Source organism: Acanthopagrus latus, chromosome 16 (assembly GCF_904848185.1).
Source record: "Acanthopagrus latus isolate v.2019 chromosome 16, fAcaLat1.1, whole genome shotgun sequence".
NCBI lineage: Eukaryota > Metazoa > Chordata > Actinopteri > Spariformes > Sparidae > Acanthopagrus > Acanthopagrus latus.
In genome coordinates, this window is record NC_051054.1 from 18,247,185 (window position 1) to 18,263,486 (window position 16,302).

At 38.2% G+C, this 16,302-nt stretch overlaps 2 protein-coding genes across 2 annotated transcripts in view; both read left to right on the forward strand.

Moving 5' to 3' along the window:
• The window catches only part of LOC119004960 (calpain-1 catalytic subunit-like), a 42,233-nt gene extending 40,057 nt beyond the window's left edge, over window positions 1-2,176 (forward strand). The window contains exons 20-22 of the mRNA XM_037072307.1: window positions 183-299; window positions 1,127-1,179; window positions 1,702-2,176. Of these exons, the coding sequence (XP_036928202.1) occupies window positions 183-299; window positions 1,127-1,179; window positions 1,702-1,728 (197 nt within the window). The 3' untranslated portion in view covers window positions 1,729-2,176. The remainder of the gene's footprint in view (window positions 1-182; window positions 300-1,126; window positions 1,180-1,701) is intronic.
• A 427-nt stretch (window positions 2,177-2,603) lies between these two features.
• On the forward strand, window positions 2,604-15,180 carry LOC119004958 (calpain-1 catalytic subunit-like). Its single transcript, XM_037072305.1, has 22 exons — window positions 2,604-2,739; window positions 3,974-4,228; window positions 4,670-4,739; window positions 4,980-5,098; window positions 5,211-5,344; window positions 5,455-5,629; window positions 7,631-7,705; window positions 7,802-7,887; window positions 8,896-8,970; window positions 9,229-9,389; window positions 10,165-10,331; window positions 10,714-10,725; window positions 10,834-11,042; window positions 11,228-11,273; window positions 11,404-11,472; window positions 12,390-12,447; window positions 12,571-12,632; window positions 12,870-12,938; window positions 13,076-13,154; window positions 14,059-14,175; window positions 14,297-14,349; window positions 14,628-15,180. The coding sequence occupies exons 2-22, from the start codon at window positions 3,992-3,994 to the stop codon at window positions 14,652-14,654; spliced, it is 2,100 nt and encodes a 699-aa protein (XP_036928200.1). The 5' UTR covers window positions 2,604-2,739; window positions 3,974-3,991; the 3' UTR covers window positions 14,655-15,180.
• Window positions 15,181-16,302: the final 1,122 nt, after the last annotated feature.

A 16,302-nucleotide genomic window follows, 5' to 3' on the forward strand; every position in this document is an offset into this window, starting at 1 on the left:
TAAGTTTGAATCGCTCTAAAAAAGACATAATGCCCCTTTAAAATGATAAACTACTAAAAGTCAAGTCACCAGCTGTGTGCCTGTGTGTTGATGCTGAAAATCTGCTGTAAAATCACACTGAGATGTTAGAAGAATACCTTCTAAAACTCCACCTAAACTCCTGTTCTCCATGTGTTGAACAGGAACAAGGGTCAATGATGAGATTCTCAATTTGTTGGTTCTGCGCTACAGTGCCTCCTCTGGACACATGACACTGGAGAACTTCATCAGTCTTGTCCTTCGCTTGGACTGCATGCAAAGTAAGTGAAGTCAAGTGGGACATATTATGGAAATAACACTATAAGGAGTAACTGATTACCACTCTTATCTCATAATAAATTAAAAGACATATCCTCATGTTGGAATCCCCAAAATGAAGGATGCAGTCAAGTACACAATGTGTAAGGCTTATGAGTTAAAGGTGTTACATTCAGCCACTAAATGTGGCATTACATCTCCTTCCTTAGATTGCGTATATGTTAAAACACCGCTGCTGTTTGCTAGTTTGTGCCCTAGCTTATGTCACTAACACTAGTTCATGCTGGAACTGTTGCTAATGTGAGCTATCAAATGTTAATATTAATAATGCTAGCAAATGCTAACAATGCAAATGCTAACAAATGGTAATGTTCATGATGCTAGTTATCATTACCATTGCTTACACTAGCTACCATTAGATAACATTAGAGCAGTATGCTGGTCGCATATTGTAGAACTCAGTCGTTCTTATGTTTTCTGTCTACAAACTGGCAACAACCAAGACTCTTGATGCTGATGAAACATGCAATATCAATGGTGTTCTACAATTGGCTGAAACCAACCACCAGAATTTTTACACAAACCTAAACAAAACAATAATTTTGGACCTAACAAACATTTTTAGAATTATCAATCAATATCAATTCAAATATCAATTCAAATTCAAATAATATTTTTAAGGAGGGGAGATAAACCTACTCTCATTCTGCATCTTTCTATAATCAAGGTAAATGTCTATTTTTTTTTTAAATGGTTTGTCTACATAAAAATGTTATCAGTATGATCCTTAAGGTGATATGATTTATTAGCAATTTGTGTTGCTCAACAGAAATCTTCAAACAACTGTCTGATGGAAGATCCATGAGTCTTCGTGAGCTTGAGGTAATACATTATTTTCTTCTAATCAACAGTTCATGGGTGGAACTTTTAACAAACCATGGCTGTTAAATAGGCACATGAATATGGACAGGATTTATGCCTCTTCAGTAGCAGTGACATCATCTGCCCACAGATAACTATGCTATATTCAGAGCTACAGCAACATTGTAGGTGCAATATTTTATCAACAGTCTGTGAAGAAATAACAATGGAGGCATGATGTGTGTGTGTGTGTGTGTGTGTGTGTGTGTGTGCTCGCGTGTGCCACTATGTGCCAGTCTTTTCCCATTTCTCCTCATCCCCCATCCTCCTCATGCCTAACACTACCAAACAACGGGGCCTCCTACAGTTACAAATCTCTAAATCCTCTGCTGCTTTTTCAAAACATGCTAGGAGGGTTTCTCGCAGAAGTTCAGGGTGTTGTTACTTGAGTTAATCTTGACTACACAACTGAGCTTACATTCATGTTTTCTGTTCAGTTGTGTGTATGTTGTATAAATAACCTGTGTCCTTCTTTCTTTTCAGTGGATTCGCATCTCAATGTACACCTAACACAACAAGAGAGATGGATTGATGATTTTCACTTGGATATATAGGAGCAGATGTTTCACTCTTTTCTTTATATTTGCCTTCTTGCATAGTAAAGAAAACATGCATTTGTCATGACACTATGAACTATGACTACAGGGTATTTTCTTTTTAGCTTGAAACCTTTTGTAGACTATGTTAGCTTGTATATGGACACTTTCTGCATGTTAAGATGACAGAATGAGTTACTGCATTTTTGTATCAGTAGAACTGTAATGTGGGATTATAATTTAGCTCTGTGCTTTGCAAAATAAAGACATTATATAAACACATTTAAGGTTTCAGACATAAAGAAACATGCAGACTTTCTACATTTTATAGACAATAAAACTTTAAAAAATATCTTGATCTATCTTGATCTATGATCTTCCTGTTTTTATCTGTCACTTATTAATAAATATTACTATTACTAGGAGTTAATTATTGACTATTTATTTAATCACATTCAGACCTTCAATCGTAAATTCGGGATACAATCTAGGGAGGAGTGTTTGATTTGGCAGTGATAGCTAAACTCATTTATCTAATAATGTTGAATAACTTCAGGCTCCATGAGATTGTTTAAGCATGTTTCAAGTTTCGAGGTGCATTTATTTGTCATCCTACAACACATGAAATGCAAACTGAAGTCTGTTTATGCTAGACATGTACGATTAAACACTGAAATTGGACATCATGAGATAATTTCCTTTATCAGTAGCCACTAGTGGTGAGGCTGCAGGCACCAACTGAATTTATCTGGTGCACACTAATACAAGAAAGACTGCTTTGGGCTGCTGTTAACACGCTTTGTCCTTAGATATGCTCTCTGTTCTGTGTTTTTTCAAATCACAGGTTAGCTCAGGTAGATTTTCAGAAGGGACCATCCCATGTTGACAGCTGTAGCCTCAGGCAGTTGCAGCTATTATAAAAGAGCTGGAGCCTTTATGTTGCCACCCCGACCAGGCTGAACAGCTTCTCTCTCTGACTGGTTAGGTAAGATTCATCTCTTCATATAAAAATTTGAAGTGAAAGTTAATTCACACTTTCACTTAGTTTAACAATTTGTTTTATTAACACAGCTATAGGTCCAGTTTCTATCATGTTACTATTTTTGCATTTGACACTTCGAAGATCACTGTTAGTGCAATCTTACATAACACTCAGACTGACTAAAAAGTGGAGCAGTCATAGGTTAAGGGGACCTGAATTTGGAAAATTAAAGCCTCAGTGTTGCATGTGTTTTACCATCCCTGAGGCATCTAGACACAGTTAACGAATCTGGGACTAGGTGCATGTCATAACTTAGAAATGCAGTCTGTCATGTGAGGCTAATGTCTCTGATAACAAAATTAAGACACTCTGCCGCTGTGTCATTATCAGGGGAAACAACATATGGTTGCACTGTCAACATTGGCAAGAGCAACAGTTCATGCAAAGGCTATATTTTTGTTGTCTTGTAACTGTGGTTATATCTGCTGTTTTGACATGTCAACAAAAATGTAAAGTTTCACAGAAAAAATTCAGAGATGATTGTGCTGCTCACTAAACCTGCACAAAGATGAAAAAAGAAGCTGTGCAGGCCAATTCTCAATGCATCCAGAAAGGGTGACAGACACCTCTAACTGAATTGCTGAGGAAATAGTGTTGCATTGCTCAAAAATGGTCCCTTTTCTAAGCATAAGCCTAATGAATAGCTGAAGGGGTTTAATCGCAAAGGTCTTTTCACATTCGTCATCTTTATTGGTCAGTAATATAATTGTTCCCTCTTGCAGTATCTTAAGATATACACTATACTACAAGCCACACACTATAATGCTAGTTAGCTGCAATGTCGCTTAAATGTTTTACTTTACACACATTTAGTTAACCACTAATACTATCCTTTTCTGCCAAATGGAGTTCAGAAAAAAGTCTTCTGTGAATCAGTTCTGTTGTTCCTCTGAATGCTCTTTCCAGTAGGTGAGAGATTTGCAATAGAGAGCTTTAGGGATGATTTTTATAGGCAAATCCAGACACAAGCATCTCCCTGATTCCCACAGCAAAAAGTCTATGGGTTTTTTCAGTTGGATTTTGGATTGTCAAATTTGATATTTCATGATATTTCCCCATTTGTCAAGCATCGTGCAGCATGAAATGAAGTTAGTCATTCTCATTCCATTCTTTTTAAATTTCCCCCCTTCTACGGCAGTCTGTAGTATTTGTTCGTGACTTTTTGTCTCCTGCACAGAATTCAAACACAGCAGAAATGGCTACACCAGGTGTGTGCATGAAAATCATTAATGCACGACACAGCAAAGATGGTTTGGGAACTATCTCCAATCCTGAGAAGTTCCTCAACCAAGACTACCAGCTACTGAAACAATACTGTAACATCAATCGCGTAAGGTATGTCGACGATATGTTCCCGCCTGACAAGAGGTCCATCGGCAAAGACATACTGAGCCCTTCTGATCTAGCCGAAGTGGAGTGGAAGAGACCAACGGTGAGTGTTTTAGTGGCTGAAAAGATGGGATCCCATCACACTAAATGTGATGGTTGAACAAGAATTTAAGACAAGCATGTAAGACAAACGTTCACTTTGTTAATCTGTCACTTGTCACAGGTATGTACAGTATGACTGTGTTGGCTTCCTGGCAAAGATTTAGTCTAGAATGGAACTATTGCTTAAATTCATCAGAAAGATGTAAAGTCACAAAGCAATCTGTTGATTTCCTGTGATATTGGCAGTACTACAAATCACGTCACATCTCTCTAAAAGGTATTGCTATGTGTATTGCATTCTCAAGGATAAACATCAAAGGACAAACACAAACCTAACAAATTTAAGTATGAGACCTACTTCCTACTTATATTGTCAACTGACATTTAGACTAACATTAAACCTATAACCTGTTTTGTGTTGTCAACTATTTCTCTGTTTCAGAAAATTGTTTCCAATCCATCTTTTGTTGTCGATGGGGTCTCCAGGTTTGACTTTGGTCAAGGCATTGTTGGTAAGGAAAATACTTCATTCACTGTAATCTGTACAGTCCAGAGGCTCCCATCTATGTCATTTTGAGCTGCAAGTCCTGTCAATGGGCAGAGAGTTTAGACAAAAGTGTAGTTAAAGGCACATGTCAGGGGATTTCTAGCAATTGTATCAATGTTTATTCTTTCTCAGCTGTGTTAGTATAGTTTGTATTCTGGAATCATCAGTGCACACTTACTTGTAAAGCCCCTTCCTGCCTCCTCAGGAAACTGCTGGTTTCTTGCATCAATTGGAGCTCTGACATTCCAGGATTTCATCCTTAATCAAGTTGTGCCTCTTGGGCAAAATTATTATGATGACTACTGCGGGCTGTTCCACTTCAGGGTAAACTCCTAATCATTGCCAAATTATTTGTTTAAAAGTTGGTCCTGTTGAATGGTTCATATTTAATTTTGCTATAGATCACTTCCTATTCTCTTCCTTCTTAACAACTCAGTTCTGGAGATTTGGAAGGTGGGTGGACGTGGTAATTGATGACAAGCTACCAACAATCAATGGGAGACTGATCTTTGTTCACTCCAAAGACCCAACTGAGTTCTGGCCTGCTTTGCTGGAGAAAGCTTATGCCAAGTATGGAAAAACAGTGTATTGTTTCCCAATCAATAAATGTATTTTCTCAGAATGACATTTGTCTTATATTGTGTGTACTGTGTTAGTAATTTCACAACTATTTGTGTCAGAGTGTGTGGTTCCTACTCGGACATGAATTCTGGAACTCCCTCCGAGGCTTTGGTGGACTTTACAGGTGGTGTTCACATCTGTATTGACCTGTCAGACCCTCCTCCAAACCTCTGGGAACTGATATGCAGAGCTGGCAAATCCAAGTCACTGATAGGCTGTGGTACACCTCAAGGGGTAGGCACATACTATCTGGTTCTATTTGCTTTTATAAAATTATACTGGTGTGTGAATAAGTCATTTTTTCTTATGTGGAATGGAGAGGTGCCAGGATGTCAGGCTGCCAAGACTCAATTACTCAGGGGCATGACCTACAGAACGTGTGAATACTTCAGCAAGCTTTTTTCCCCCACGTTCATCAAAGGACTGTTGTTGTTTTCCTTTCAACCCATCTACATTAAGTAACAAAAACGTAAAAATGGCATTTAATGGCTTCCAAATATTCTCTGATAGAACTTTAATTATCTATAGGTATCTATAGAAGTGAACAAAAAAAAATATGTGTTGAAACATCCATGTCACTCAGGAAATTAACTTCTATATTGTGCACAGGTATGGTGGCAACATTAAGAAATAGCTATGCATAATGTAGATTACTGAGCATGCCTGAAAGCTCATGAGCTGCTGTGTTTGAGTATGTACCATAGACATAAAGATGGAGGACTTTTCTCCAATTTTTAAGTCAAAATATTATAGATGCAGGTGCTGCCATCTTGTACTTGTGATGTAATTTGGAGCTAGAGTCTCTACAGTAGTCATGGTCATTTAAGGCCAGTCTTGCCATTTGGCAGCCATCTTGGCAGACCAGAGATGAAAATGAATATACGAAGCCACTGACAAGCCATTATATTACCAACTATACCCCGGGAAGTCATCCCATGTATATCTGGATTTCCTAAGATACATAAGGAAGGAGCATCTCTCAGTGCGTTTACATGACACTCAAGAAAACAGAATTACTGAGTTAGTCCGTCTATGATCGGATTTTTAAAATGCATGTATACACCATAGTCTGACTAAAATCGGACTGGATCAGATTTCTCATAGTCAGATTAACACACCTAGATTATTCAGTTGATAGTCACATTACTCCTGTGTGTATATGTTCCATCAGATCGGATCGGATTTTGCGTTCTGCGCAGGCTCTGGAATTTTTTTCTGGGCCATGAGCTGGAAGTAGAAGGACGGCGGCGGTGGCGGAGCACAAGCTGGGGTCATCAGAACCCTAAAATAACATGCTGAGACTGTCCACAAAGACAGAGGGGAAGGAGAAGGAACAAAAACCTGTGGCGACCAAAACTGAACCTTTGTCAAAACCTCTTAAAGATTCAGAGAAGACAGAGAGGAAGTTCACTTCAAACCACTCTCAGGCAGAAACGTGTCCATCCTAAGGACAAAACACCCAGGCATAAGGAAAGCAATGTAATTAATGCTGTTAAATGCGGCCACGAATGCACACATTTGTACACTGGGGAAACAAAACAACCTCTCCATAAATGCGTGGCACAACACAGCACAGGAGAGCCACCTCCTCAGGTGCTGTCCATATACATCTGAAAAACAATGTTAACATCTTGGCCAGAGAAGACAGATGGTATGAGAGTGGAGTAAACAAATCCTTGTATGTCAAACTGGAAACACCCTCTTTGAACAGAGGATGTAGCCTACAACACTACTCTCACCCACCTACAATGCTGTACTCAGTTACCTCCCTAGGCAGCTTAACAGCCATTCACACCTGGGCACACCTAGCCCTAGCAACCCACATGAAGGCTAATTGGGTGAACAACCCACAAGTGGCCCTAACAACTCAGAGCAAACACATGTCCTAAACAGCGCAGCAAGGACACTCCCACACAGAGTTTGAAAGCAACTCCTCTCCAGTTGGTTAGAACTGAAGAAGCCTATGATACAGCACTTAGAATTACTATGACCTGGATGACTGAGAACCTTCATCAACATACATGCTTATGTAATATGGTTAGCTAACCAGAAAAAATTAACGCTAGCATGCAAGCCTGGATGACTCTTTTACAGCTACTTGTTTAGATTAAGGCTAGCTTGGTTATCTTGCTAAATAATGCCCAAACTGTTAATGGTCCTTTATCATGTGGGTAAAGAAAAACATGTTGAAAACGACTATCTGCAGTGATAAAATGTGTTATCTATATCCTCTAGGAGACATCTGCAAACACTGTACTACCAAATGGATTGGTCCAAGGCCATGCCTACGCTGTCACAGGTGTGAAAGAGGTGAAGTTTGCACTTGTTTAAAAGTAAGTATGTAACCAAGTGTAGTTATTATTATGGCAAATTTCAATTGTATTTTCTCTGGTAACTGTTGAACAGGTGATAAGCCAAGGGCAAATAGTGAACCTGGTGCGCCTGTGGAACCCCTGGGGCCAAGGAGAGTGGAACGGAGACTGGAGTGATAGGTAAGAACGTTACTGTGACCATTCAAAGATATTTGTTTTGAAATGCTTCATGAGGAGAAAAACATTGAGATTATTATTTTATTACTATTTATTTGAAGACTGATTTGTTGAGAATTCATGCTTGCTTTTGTGCTAGATATCCATGTTAGTGTAAATCAAGTCTAAAAGCAACTAAGAATATTTGGAACAGATCCACAAGACTTACATGAATAACCTTTTCATAAACTAGGTGAGCCTGTGAAACAAAACAAATTGGAAGCCGAGTGTGGACAGTCTTAAATGTCAACTGTTGGCAAAACAGGTTATATAATGCCAGCTGTATTGAAAAGCAATGCCATTTAATTCATATCAGTGAATGTCAAAAGCTACTACCACGCCATGATTGCTTAACTTGAGCAAATACCTTTTCCTTCAAAGCTGACAAACAATGCCCGGATTTGAGCTTGTGCAACAGCTGTTCACACCTGTGTGCTTTGGCCCCAAGATTTTGCTCACTTTCAGCAAAACCATCACTTTAAGCTATGTTCTGTTTTAATTTGTGTTAGAGCTAGCAGTTTGTGATAAGTAAGTCCTTTACATGGAAAAACTACTGCTGGCCATTGATTTTTTAATTCAACAGATGGTATTGATGGTATTGATTGATTGGGGCTTGGCAGCATGCCCCATTACCTCTTGACTATGTTGGGCAGGGCCAAAAGCACACTGGTGTGACAGGTGAACCTGTGCAAATCCTGGCACAGTGTAGTGGAAAAGTCAACATGCGTGATTTTCTGTCAATGAAGCTTAACTTGCAGAGACTGAAACCTGTCACAACCAGTTTGTGAAAAGAGTCTTGACAGTGAGAGACTTCTGAAGGTTCTCTTCAAAACATCCTGTGTGATCTCAGTACTGTCAAGCAAAAATACACCAAGTATCATTGAGATTATACTTCAAAAAGACACATAGACATACGTTATGTGAACACTGGCAGTAACAGTATTACCTCTCCTCTCCCTTCACTGGTTAAAGGTCGCCTTTGTGGCAAACTGTTAGTCCTGAAGATCGTCAGATGTGCCTTTCTGTTTGTGATGATGGCGAGTACTGGTAAGCATGCTGAAATCAAAATGACAGAGGGAGATAAATATGCAACAACAAGGAGAAAACATAAAGGGAAGAACACAGGAGACACTGAAATGACACAAAAGGGCATGGAAATCAAAACAAAAGACACAATAAGAAACAGAACCATGACATATGCATTGATACAGATTAAACTGGCCAACCACAACTGATTGATGCAGAATTACTAGTGAATCTCAGTGTTTTCAGCAATGTGTCTGAATTAATTTCTGATGCCAACAGGATGCCCCTGAAAGCCTTCTGTGAGTTCTATTCAGATCTCGACATATGCTGCCTGTGTCCTGACTTCCTGGATGGAAGCACTTCGTGCCACTGGAAGACCTCCTTCTATGAGGGCAGATGGGTGGCTGGAACCACTGCTGGAGGATGCATGAATAATAGAGGTACTTTCAGGATATCTTGGCTCTCACAGGCAGTATATGGAGACTTGAGGGTGACAAATTTAGGCGTAATAGTGTACAGTGTATATTACCTTTCATTTTCTGTTTTATTAATATAATTGCAATGCAAATTTAATGAATCAGGTTATGACTGACTTATAAATATATTTTAAAATGCCATCAACAACCTTGCTATTCAATAGAGAGATACGTAAAGGAAATACACACTGTGTTTCTATTATTGTTGATGGAAAAAGGAATGGCATTTTTGATAAACTGGTGACATCTCTCTTTTCATTATGAGGTTCATAATTTTATTTTGGGAACAGGTTTGCATGCTTTAGTGCTCAAAAGGAACATTAAGTTACTCATATTGTACGGTGTTGCAATACTGTAGTCCCCCTCTGTCGGAAATGCTCCTGTCTCTGAAAGCCATGGTGATGTCACAGAATTAAAGACGTCACTACTTATGAGGCATTTCAGGCACTTCAAGAGCAGTGTTGTCCGTGCAAAAGAGGAACTCCTGTTATTGTGGACTGTGGGCGTTTTAACTTTCAAGACCTATGTGACACACTCAGGTAAAGGAAAAACACAAAAAGCATAACAGGTCTCCTTTATATATCTGCAGTTATTCTAATCCCCACACCAGGTTCCATAAACAAAGGGTGCAGAATTTGCAGAGGATGGATGAACCACTTGAAGGATTGTTTTTTTATTCTTCAGATAAAGCCTTCTTTTGGTAAAATCATTAAATGCAAAATTGTTGTTTTCCTTCCAGACAGCTTCTGGACTAATCCACAGTTTCGGGTCAAGATTGACAAATTACTCAGTGACTGTTCTGCGGCACCAGATGAAAAAAACATGCTGGTGTCACTCATGCAAAAGCCGGACAAGAGGAACAGACGCCTGGTCCAAAATCTCCACATTGGATTCTCTGTATTTGAGGTAAATATTACCTTTTAATGTTTGTGTGACAGTGTTTGGACCATTATTGGCATGTCATTCAAAGATATGGGGAAGTAGCTGTGTTGTAGTTTTTGTAGTGTTGACATTTTGTGGCTCATATCACCTATCAAATTGCATCAGGACAACAAAAATATATAAATAATTCTTCAAGTAATTTTAAATGCAGCTTACCCCCAGCCTCAAGTATTGTCTGACTTTTACATGAGGACTTGAACACTCAAGTTTTAGTAAATGATACATAAATAATGAATATAAGTAATGAGTAAAATAATAAATTCCATTATTTTTATTTGCTTTGTTTTCATGTTGTCATGATTACACTAATTCTGTTTTCTCCCACCATGAACTCTTTTCTTTCAAGGTCACTGGAGATGTAAGTAACATTTTAAGAACCTCACACAGTCATTGCTTCCTCTGCACTGCATGAAGAATGATATTAACTGCACAGAAATTAAATATCTATTTATTATCGGTATTACAGTACCAGGCACAGAGGGGGAAGTTCCCAGCCTCATTCTTCAACACCCACGCACCTATTGCCCAAACTAAATCCTACATGAACGCACGTGAGGTGATGGAGTTCCTCATGCTGAAGCCTGGTGAATACCTGATTGTGCCGTCCACCTTCAATGCCAATGAGACAGCCTCCTTCATCCTGACCATTCTCTCCAAGGCAGAGACCCATGTACAGTAAGTCTCATGCAACATACTGATTAGCCTTTAATAGGTCTAGTAACTGTAATGTCATTACCTTATTTCAAATTGTAATCCGTTATACTTCTCATTACTTACATAGGTAATCACATTCTTGTACTGTGTCCAGATATTACTGCCCAACACTGACTCCAACAATACACTAATGTCTTTCCTTCCAGTGAGAACTCTGGAGGCCATGACCACGAACAAATGGAAGTCGAACAGGTGAGAAACATTTTGGTATTGCTTTTGTGTTACATGTCGTTTGCTATGTTGATTACATTGATACCATATGACACATATATTGTCCAATGCATTCATTCATTTGAAGATAAAAGCACTCGTTCTTTTGCAGCCCGTACCAGTCAATAACGAAACAGATGACGACAATAAGAGAACCTTGTTCCGTCAATACTCTGATAAGGTAAATTATGTTACTAAAGCTTGGTTCAAATCGCAATATGTCAGCCTAATGACATCACAATCTGACAAATCTAATGTGTCAAAAATGTACAAGCACCTCAACATAATCTGACATTAACATAACCTGACAGTTAAGCAATAGCTGAACATTTTGAAAAAGATGCTTATTCACTTTGCTGTAGTCTTCACCAGCATAGACTTCAGGACCAAGTATTGTTGTATTTACACTTTGTTTTTTTAGATTAAGAAAACATTACTGGTTTGTGAGCTTTAGAGGCTGGTAGATTCCATTTTGTTCCCCCTGCTTCCTTACTTTGCCTGCTGGCTGTAGCTTCATATTCATATATTTACCTGTTTAGTACTATGAGCCATTACTGAGAGCGCTGGGACTGCTAGCTTACTATTGCTGGTAAATAGGAGGATCATGTTCCTGGCAGACAGGACCGTCTCTTTATGACGTTCTTTCCTGACTGGATAAAGTGGGCAGGGACAGCAGAACATTTCTTTTCTCTTTTACCTCATGAGAAGGCTAAGGAGCGACATGGGTTACTGACCAAACACTCAACAGTAATGACTGTTGGAATATAGAGCTATTTAACTATTTAAATTATAATTTAACACTTACAGCCCTTTAATACTGAAACATTCATGTTTGTGCTGTATTTTCTGTTTGAGCTGTGTTGTTGTCATTTTTTTGCTGCTGTTTGACTTTTATTTACTGCCTACTACTACCTTTGGAACAGGAATTTTAAATGTTGGAACAGAAACATGTTTTAGAGTCTTTTAACTACATCTGTGATTCTGGTCAAACCAGAAAGATATAAGAGGCTATTACTTGTTATTTGATATAAAGTTAACCATTATTATGACTACCAGCATGTGAGCCAAACATAAGTCTTGTTTTCGTTTCATTTCCAGTACGAAGAAGTGGATGCTGAGAAGCTCCAGGAGCTTCTAAATGAGCGAATCCTGAAAGGTTTGACAGCATATGAGCTAAAACAAAAACATTTTCAGAAATAATGAGATTGTGTAGCGACACTATGTTGCTGGCTTTAGGGCAAATAAAGTGTCCTGCATTTTTTCCTCTGTTTTTATTCAGGAGACCTGAAATCTGGAGGCTTCAGCACTGATGCATGTTGCAGTATGGTTGCTCTGATGGATGTATCCTCCTGTGCTATACATTGTGAAATAGTGTCCTAGAAATTTGGTCCAACTCAACTGCTTAACAGTATTCATTGGAAATTTCTCACAGTATGTAATTACATAAAACTAATAAGCAGTGTACATGCCAACACCTGCCTGCCCCATCTGATGCTTTATCAACACGGGATTAGATTTAAATGTCAGACCAAGACATGAAACAACACGCACTGCTTAAATACCTTAATGTTTGGTAAGACATCAATTACGGGCAAACTGAATAGTGAAGAATTTGTTCGTCTGTGGAAGAAAATCGTCATGTACAAGGTAAAATGAACCAAGTGAGAGTGAAAACAAAGATGACTAATGGTTTCTTAATAATTCCATGCTGTAATGCAGGGGTAGAGTATAACCTATGCTGTGTTGAGCTCAGAGTTTAACACAAGCTGTCTTCTCTTTAACAGGACATTTTCTTCCGCACTGATGTTTCCCAAACAGGAACACTGTCACTGAATGAGCTCCGGAACGCGATCATGGCTTCGGGTATACCATTAACCACTTCTTAGTGAATCTTCTGGGGAAATATAGTATACGAAACAAATTACATCCTTTTTTTGAAGTTCATCATTTTTTTTGGTTTACTTATAAAATAAACAGTTTTGCTGCAGTACTGTATTCCCCTCTTCTGGAAACACTCTGTTTTAGCTCCTGTCTCTTTAAGGCCCCCTTCTGAATACCCAGTTTTCTCTGATTGGACAGTTCATACAAACCTGAGACAAAAACAGCAGAGCTGCTGTTTGACATGGTGACAGAATGTGATGTCACAAAGTCACAGTTAAAGGCGGGACTACTAATGACACCTTTCAAGCACTTCAGGAGCAGTTAGTTCTGTGGGAAAGAAGAGTATCCATTAGTGCAGACTTTGTCTTTTTTTAACACTGAGACCTTTCATATGCACAAGAACCTTTATAACACACTGAAGGAAAGGAAAAAAAATGAAACCTGTAACATGTCGTATTAAAATCTAATGAATTTCTCATGCAAAACAATGCTATTCAGGTGCTTAAGTCCTCTAAATGTAACAAAACAATGATGTCAAAGTTATGCATTCAACTCATATAACAGAAGCATTGTAAGATGATTAGAGGAGAAGAAATGAAGAAAGGTCAAATTTTGGCTACAGAAACTCATTAACACATTTTTGACTTTTCAGGTCTTAAAAATCTTGTTTTGCTTTGTTCCCAAGCAGACATGTTGATTTGTTATAGTATGAAAAATACAGGTTGAACTCATGATATCAACGTTGGGCCTGTTGTATTCTTGTATCGTGGGAAAACCATGACAGTGTTTAGAATCAAAAACAATCTGCAGATTCATGAATAATGAAATCAAGTTATTTGTAGTGTTAATATCAACCACACTTAAACTTTTGAACAATGTTTGTCAGGAAAGAGGATCAGCGATGATATGCTGAATCTGATGGCTCTGCGCTACGGCTCCTCTTCTGGACAAATAACACTGGAGAGCTTCATCAGTCTCGTCCTTCGCTTCGACTGCATCAACAGTAAGTAAATTTGAACAGCTGGTAATATACTGTTGGTTTCTCTGTGCAATTCAAATTAAATCATTTTTACCGTGAAAGAAAGTTCTGGAATAATAACAATACTGCATGTCTTTCTCAATAGAAATCTTCAGCCAGTTGTCTGATGGAATGACCATGACTGTTCGTGAATCAGAGGTAATACATTTTTATTCAGGTGTTAAATTTCTTGAAATTTCAAGGTAGTTTAAGGTTTTAACCTCTGACAACCTGCACAGCCGCTGATTTACTACAGAGGGAAATGTTTCACTTGCAATTATACTTTGAAGAGAAAACTTTTTTTAAAATACCATTCCCCCAGTATGTTTTTCTAGAAAAAAATAACAAGTCTGTACCACACTTAGTTTTCTGTGATGCTTTTAAGCAGTGCTACATGTGCATTAATATAGATATAATCTATCCCCTCTAATTTGCAGTGGGTGTACCTCATGATGTACTCCTAACCTGACAGAGAAGATCAACTGCAGGCTTTGTCTGGAATGACGGCAACAAATGATGTGAAAGATAAACAAAAATCTTTTTTCTTCTGCAAATGAGCTTAATCATGGTATGAAAGGCATTTACTCTTTAGTTTTCTAATGTAAAGGGTGTAACAAAAACTGTGTCCTCCCTCCCATTTCTGTCCTCTGTCACACTATTGTCTTCACCACAGTAGAGTGGGACAACAAACAGGACGAACCTGCACAGCTATGGAAGACCGGACAGGCAATTGTCAACCTTGGCGAAAATGTAAATAGCAATGTTAGCATACTTTTATGCCAAACTAAGATGGTGACCATGGTACATTATGCAAGCTAAATACCACCTGATCTAAGTAAAACCCTACACTGCTGCTAGCATGGCTGTAAAGTGTTGCTAAGCTTTTAAACTAGTGGCTTGGATACTGGATTGGGATACTTGTGTTTGTGGCTTATTCCATGTTTCTTTTTTATTGTTTTAATCCTATTGTACTTTGCAATAATAAAGACATCATCCAAAAAGTTTTCAGTGTTTATTCATATTTTTTCATCACCTTACAGTTATCTTGAAACGTGGCATGACATTTTCTTTGGGACATGGGTTTACAAATTAAAAATGAATTGCGCACAAGTCATGGTTTTAGAAGTGTGTCTATTTTCATGTCATCATTAAAAACAAAACTTTAAAGAATGTCTTACTGTATATTTTTATGCTCTTTTAAATGTGTAAAGGCTTGTACAGATCCTCCAGTCCAAACTTAACAAGCAAGACATTTCTGTTCATCTTTTTCAATACACAGTGTGCTGCTGTTGGATTTGATTACAGGAGGTAAAATCCATAAAAAACATATCTTAACATATACCTATTTCTCTGTGTGTACCAATACGCTGAATTTCTTTAAAATGCACTCTAAGAGACAGAAACATAAGCACAGGGAATGTTTTAGTATGCATTTTTATTTAAGGAATAGCAATACAGTGTAAATTATAACAATAAACAATTAAATAAATTCAAGGGATTATGATACATTGTACTGTCTCAATTTTCATAATGTTTTAACACATTGTTTTTCTCTAACTGGGCCTTGTATAATGCTTGTGTTTCCCTTCATATGCACAACCCCCAGTGACTCTTCACACTGCTTCATTCACAGGCTTACCTGAGATCCCCCCACGTCACCCCCAGACAACCCTGCCTGCTCGCTTCATCAGCTCCCTCCCTGATTTCCAGCCTCTGCCCTCTGCAGTTTGAGTCCAAACAAATCCCCACCATAATGGAATCTTACTTTCAAAATATGAATAAATACTGATTATTGATTATGTTGCAAAAATCACAAACTTATTTAGGAAGGTTGTTTTAGTCAACAGGAACATGGATGTTGCACTCCCCAGAACTTGTGGTATTAGCAAGAAATGAAATACTGAAGCAGGATGGTATGATTTTCTCTGATCTATTGTATGATTCTGTCATTATTCACATGGTTAAAAAATAGATTTAAAAATCTAATTTTGTACCCCCTTCTGTATCATCTAAGAATAGCATGTAAACTGGTGCTGTAAATAAGTTGTAGTTGCTCACCTTGTGTCGTTGCTGCTGAAGTTGTCAGGGTGGCATTTTAGCATCTTGTGTTTT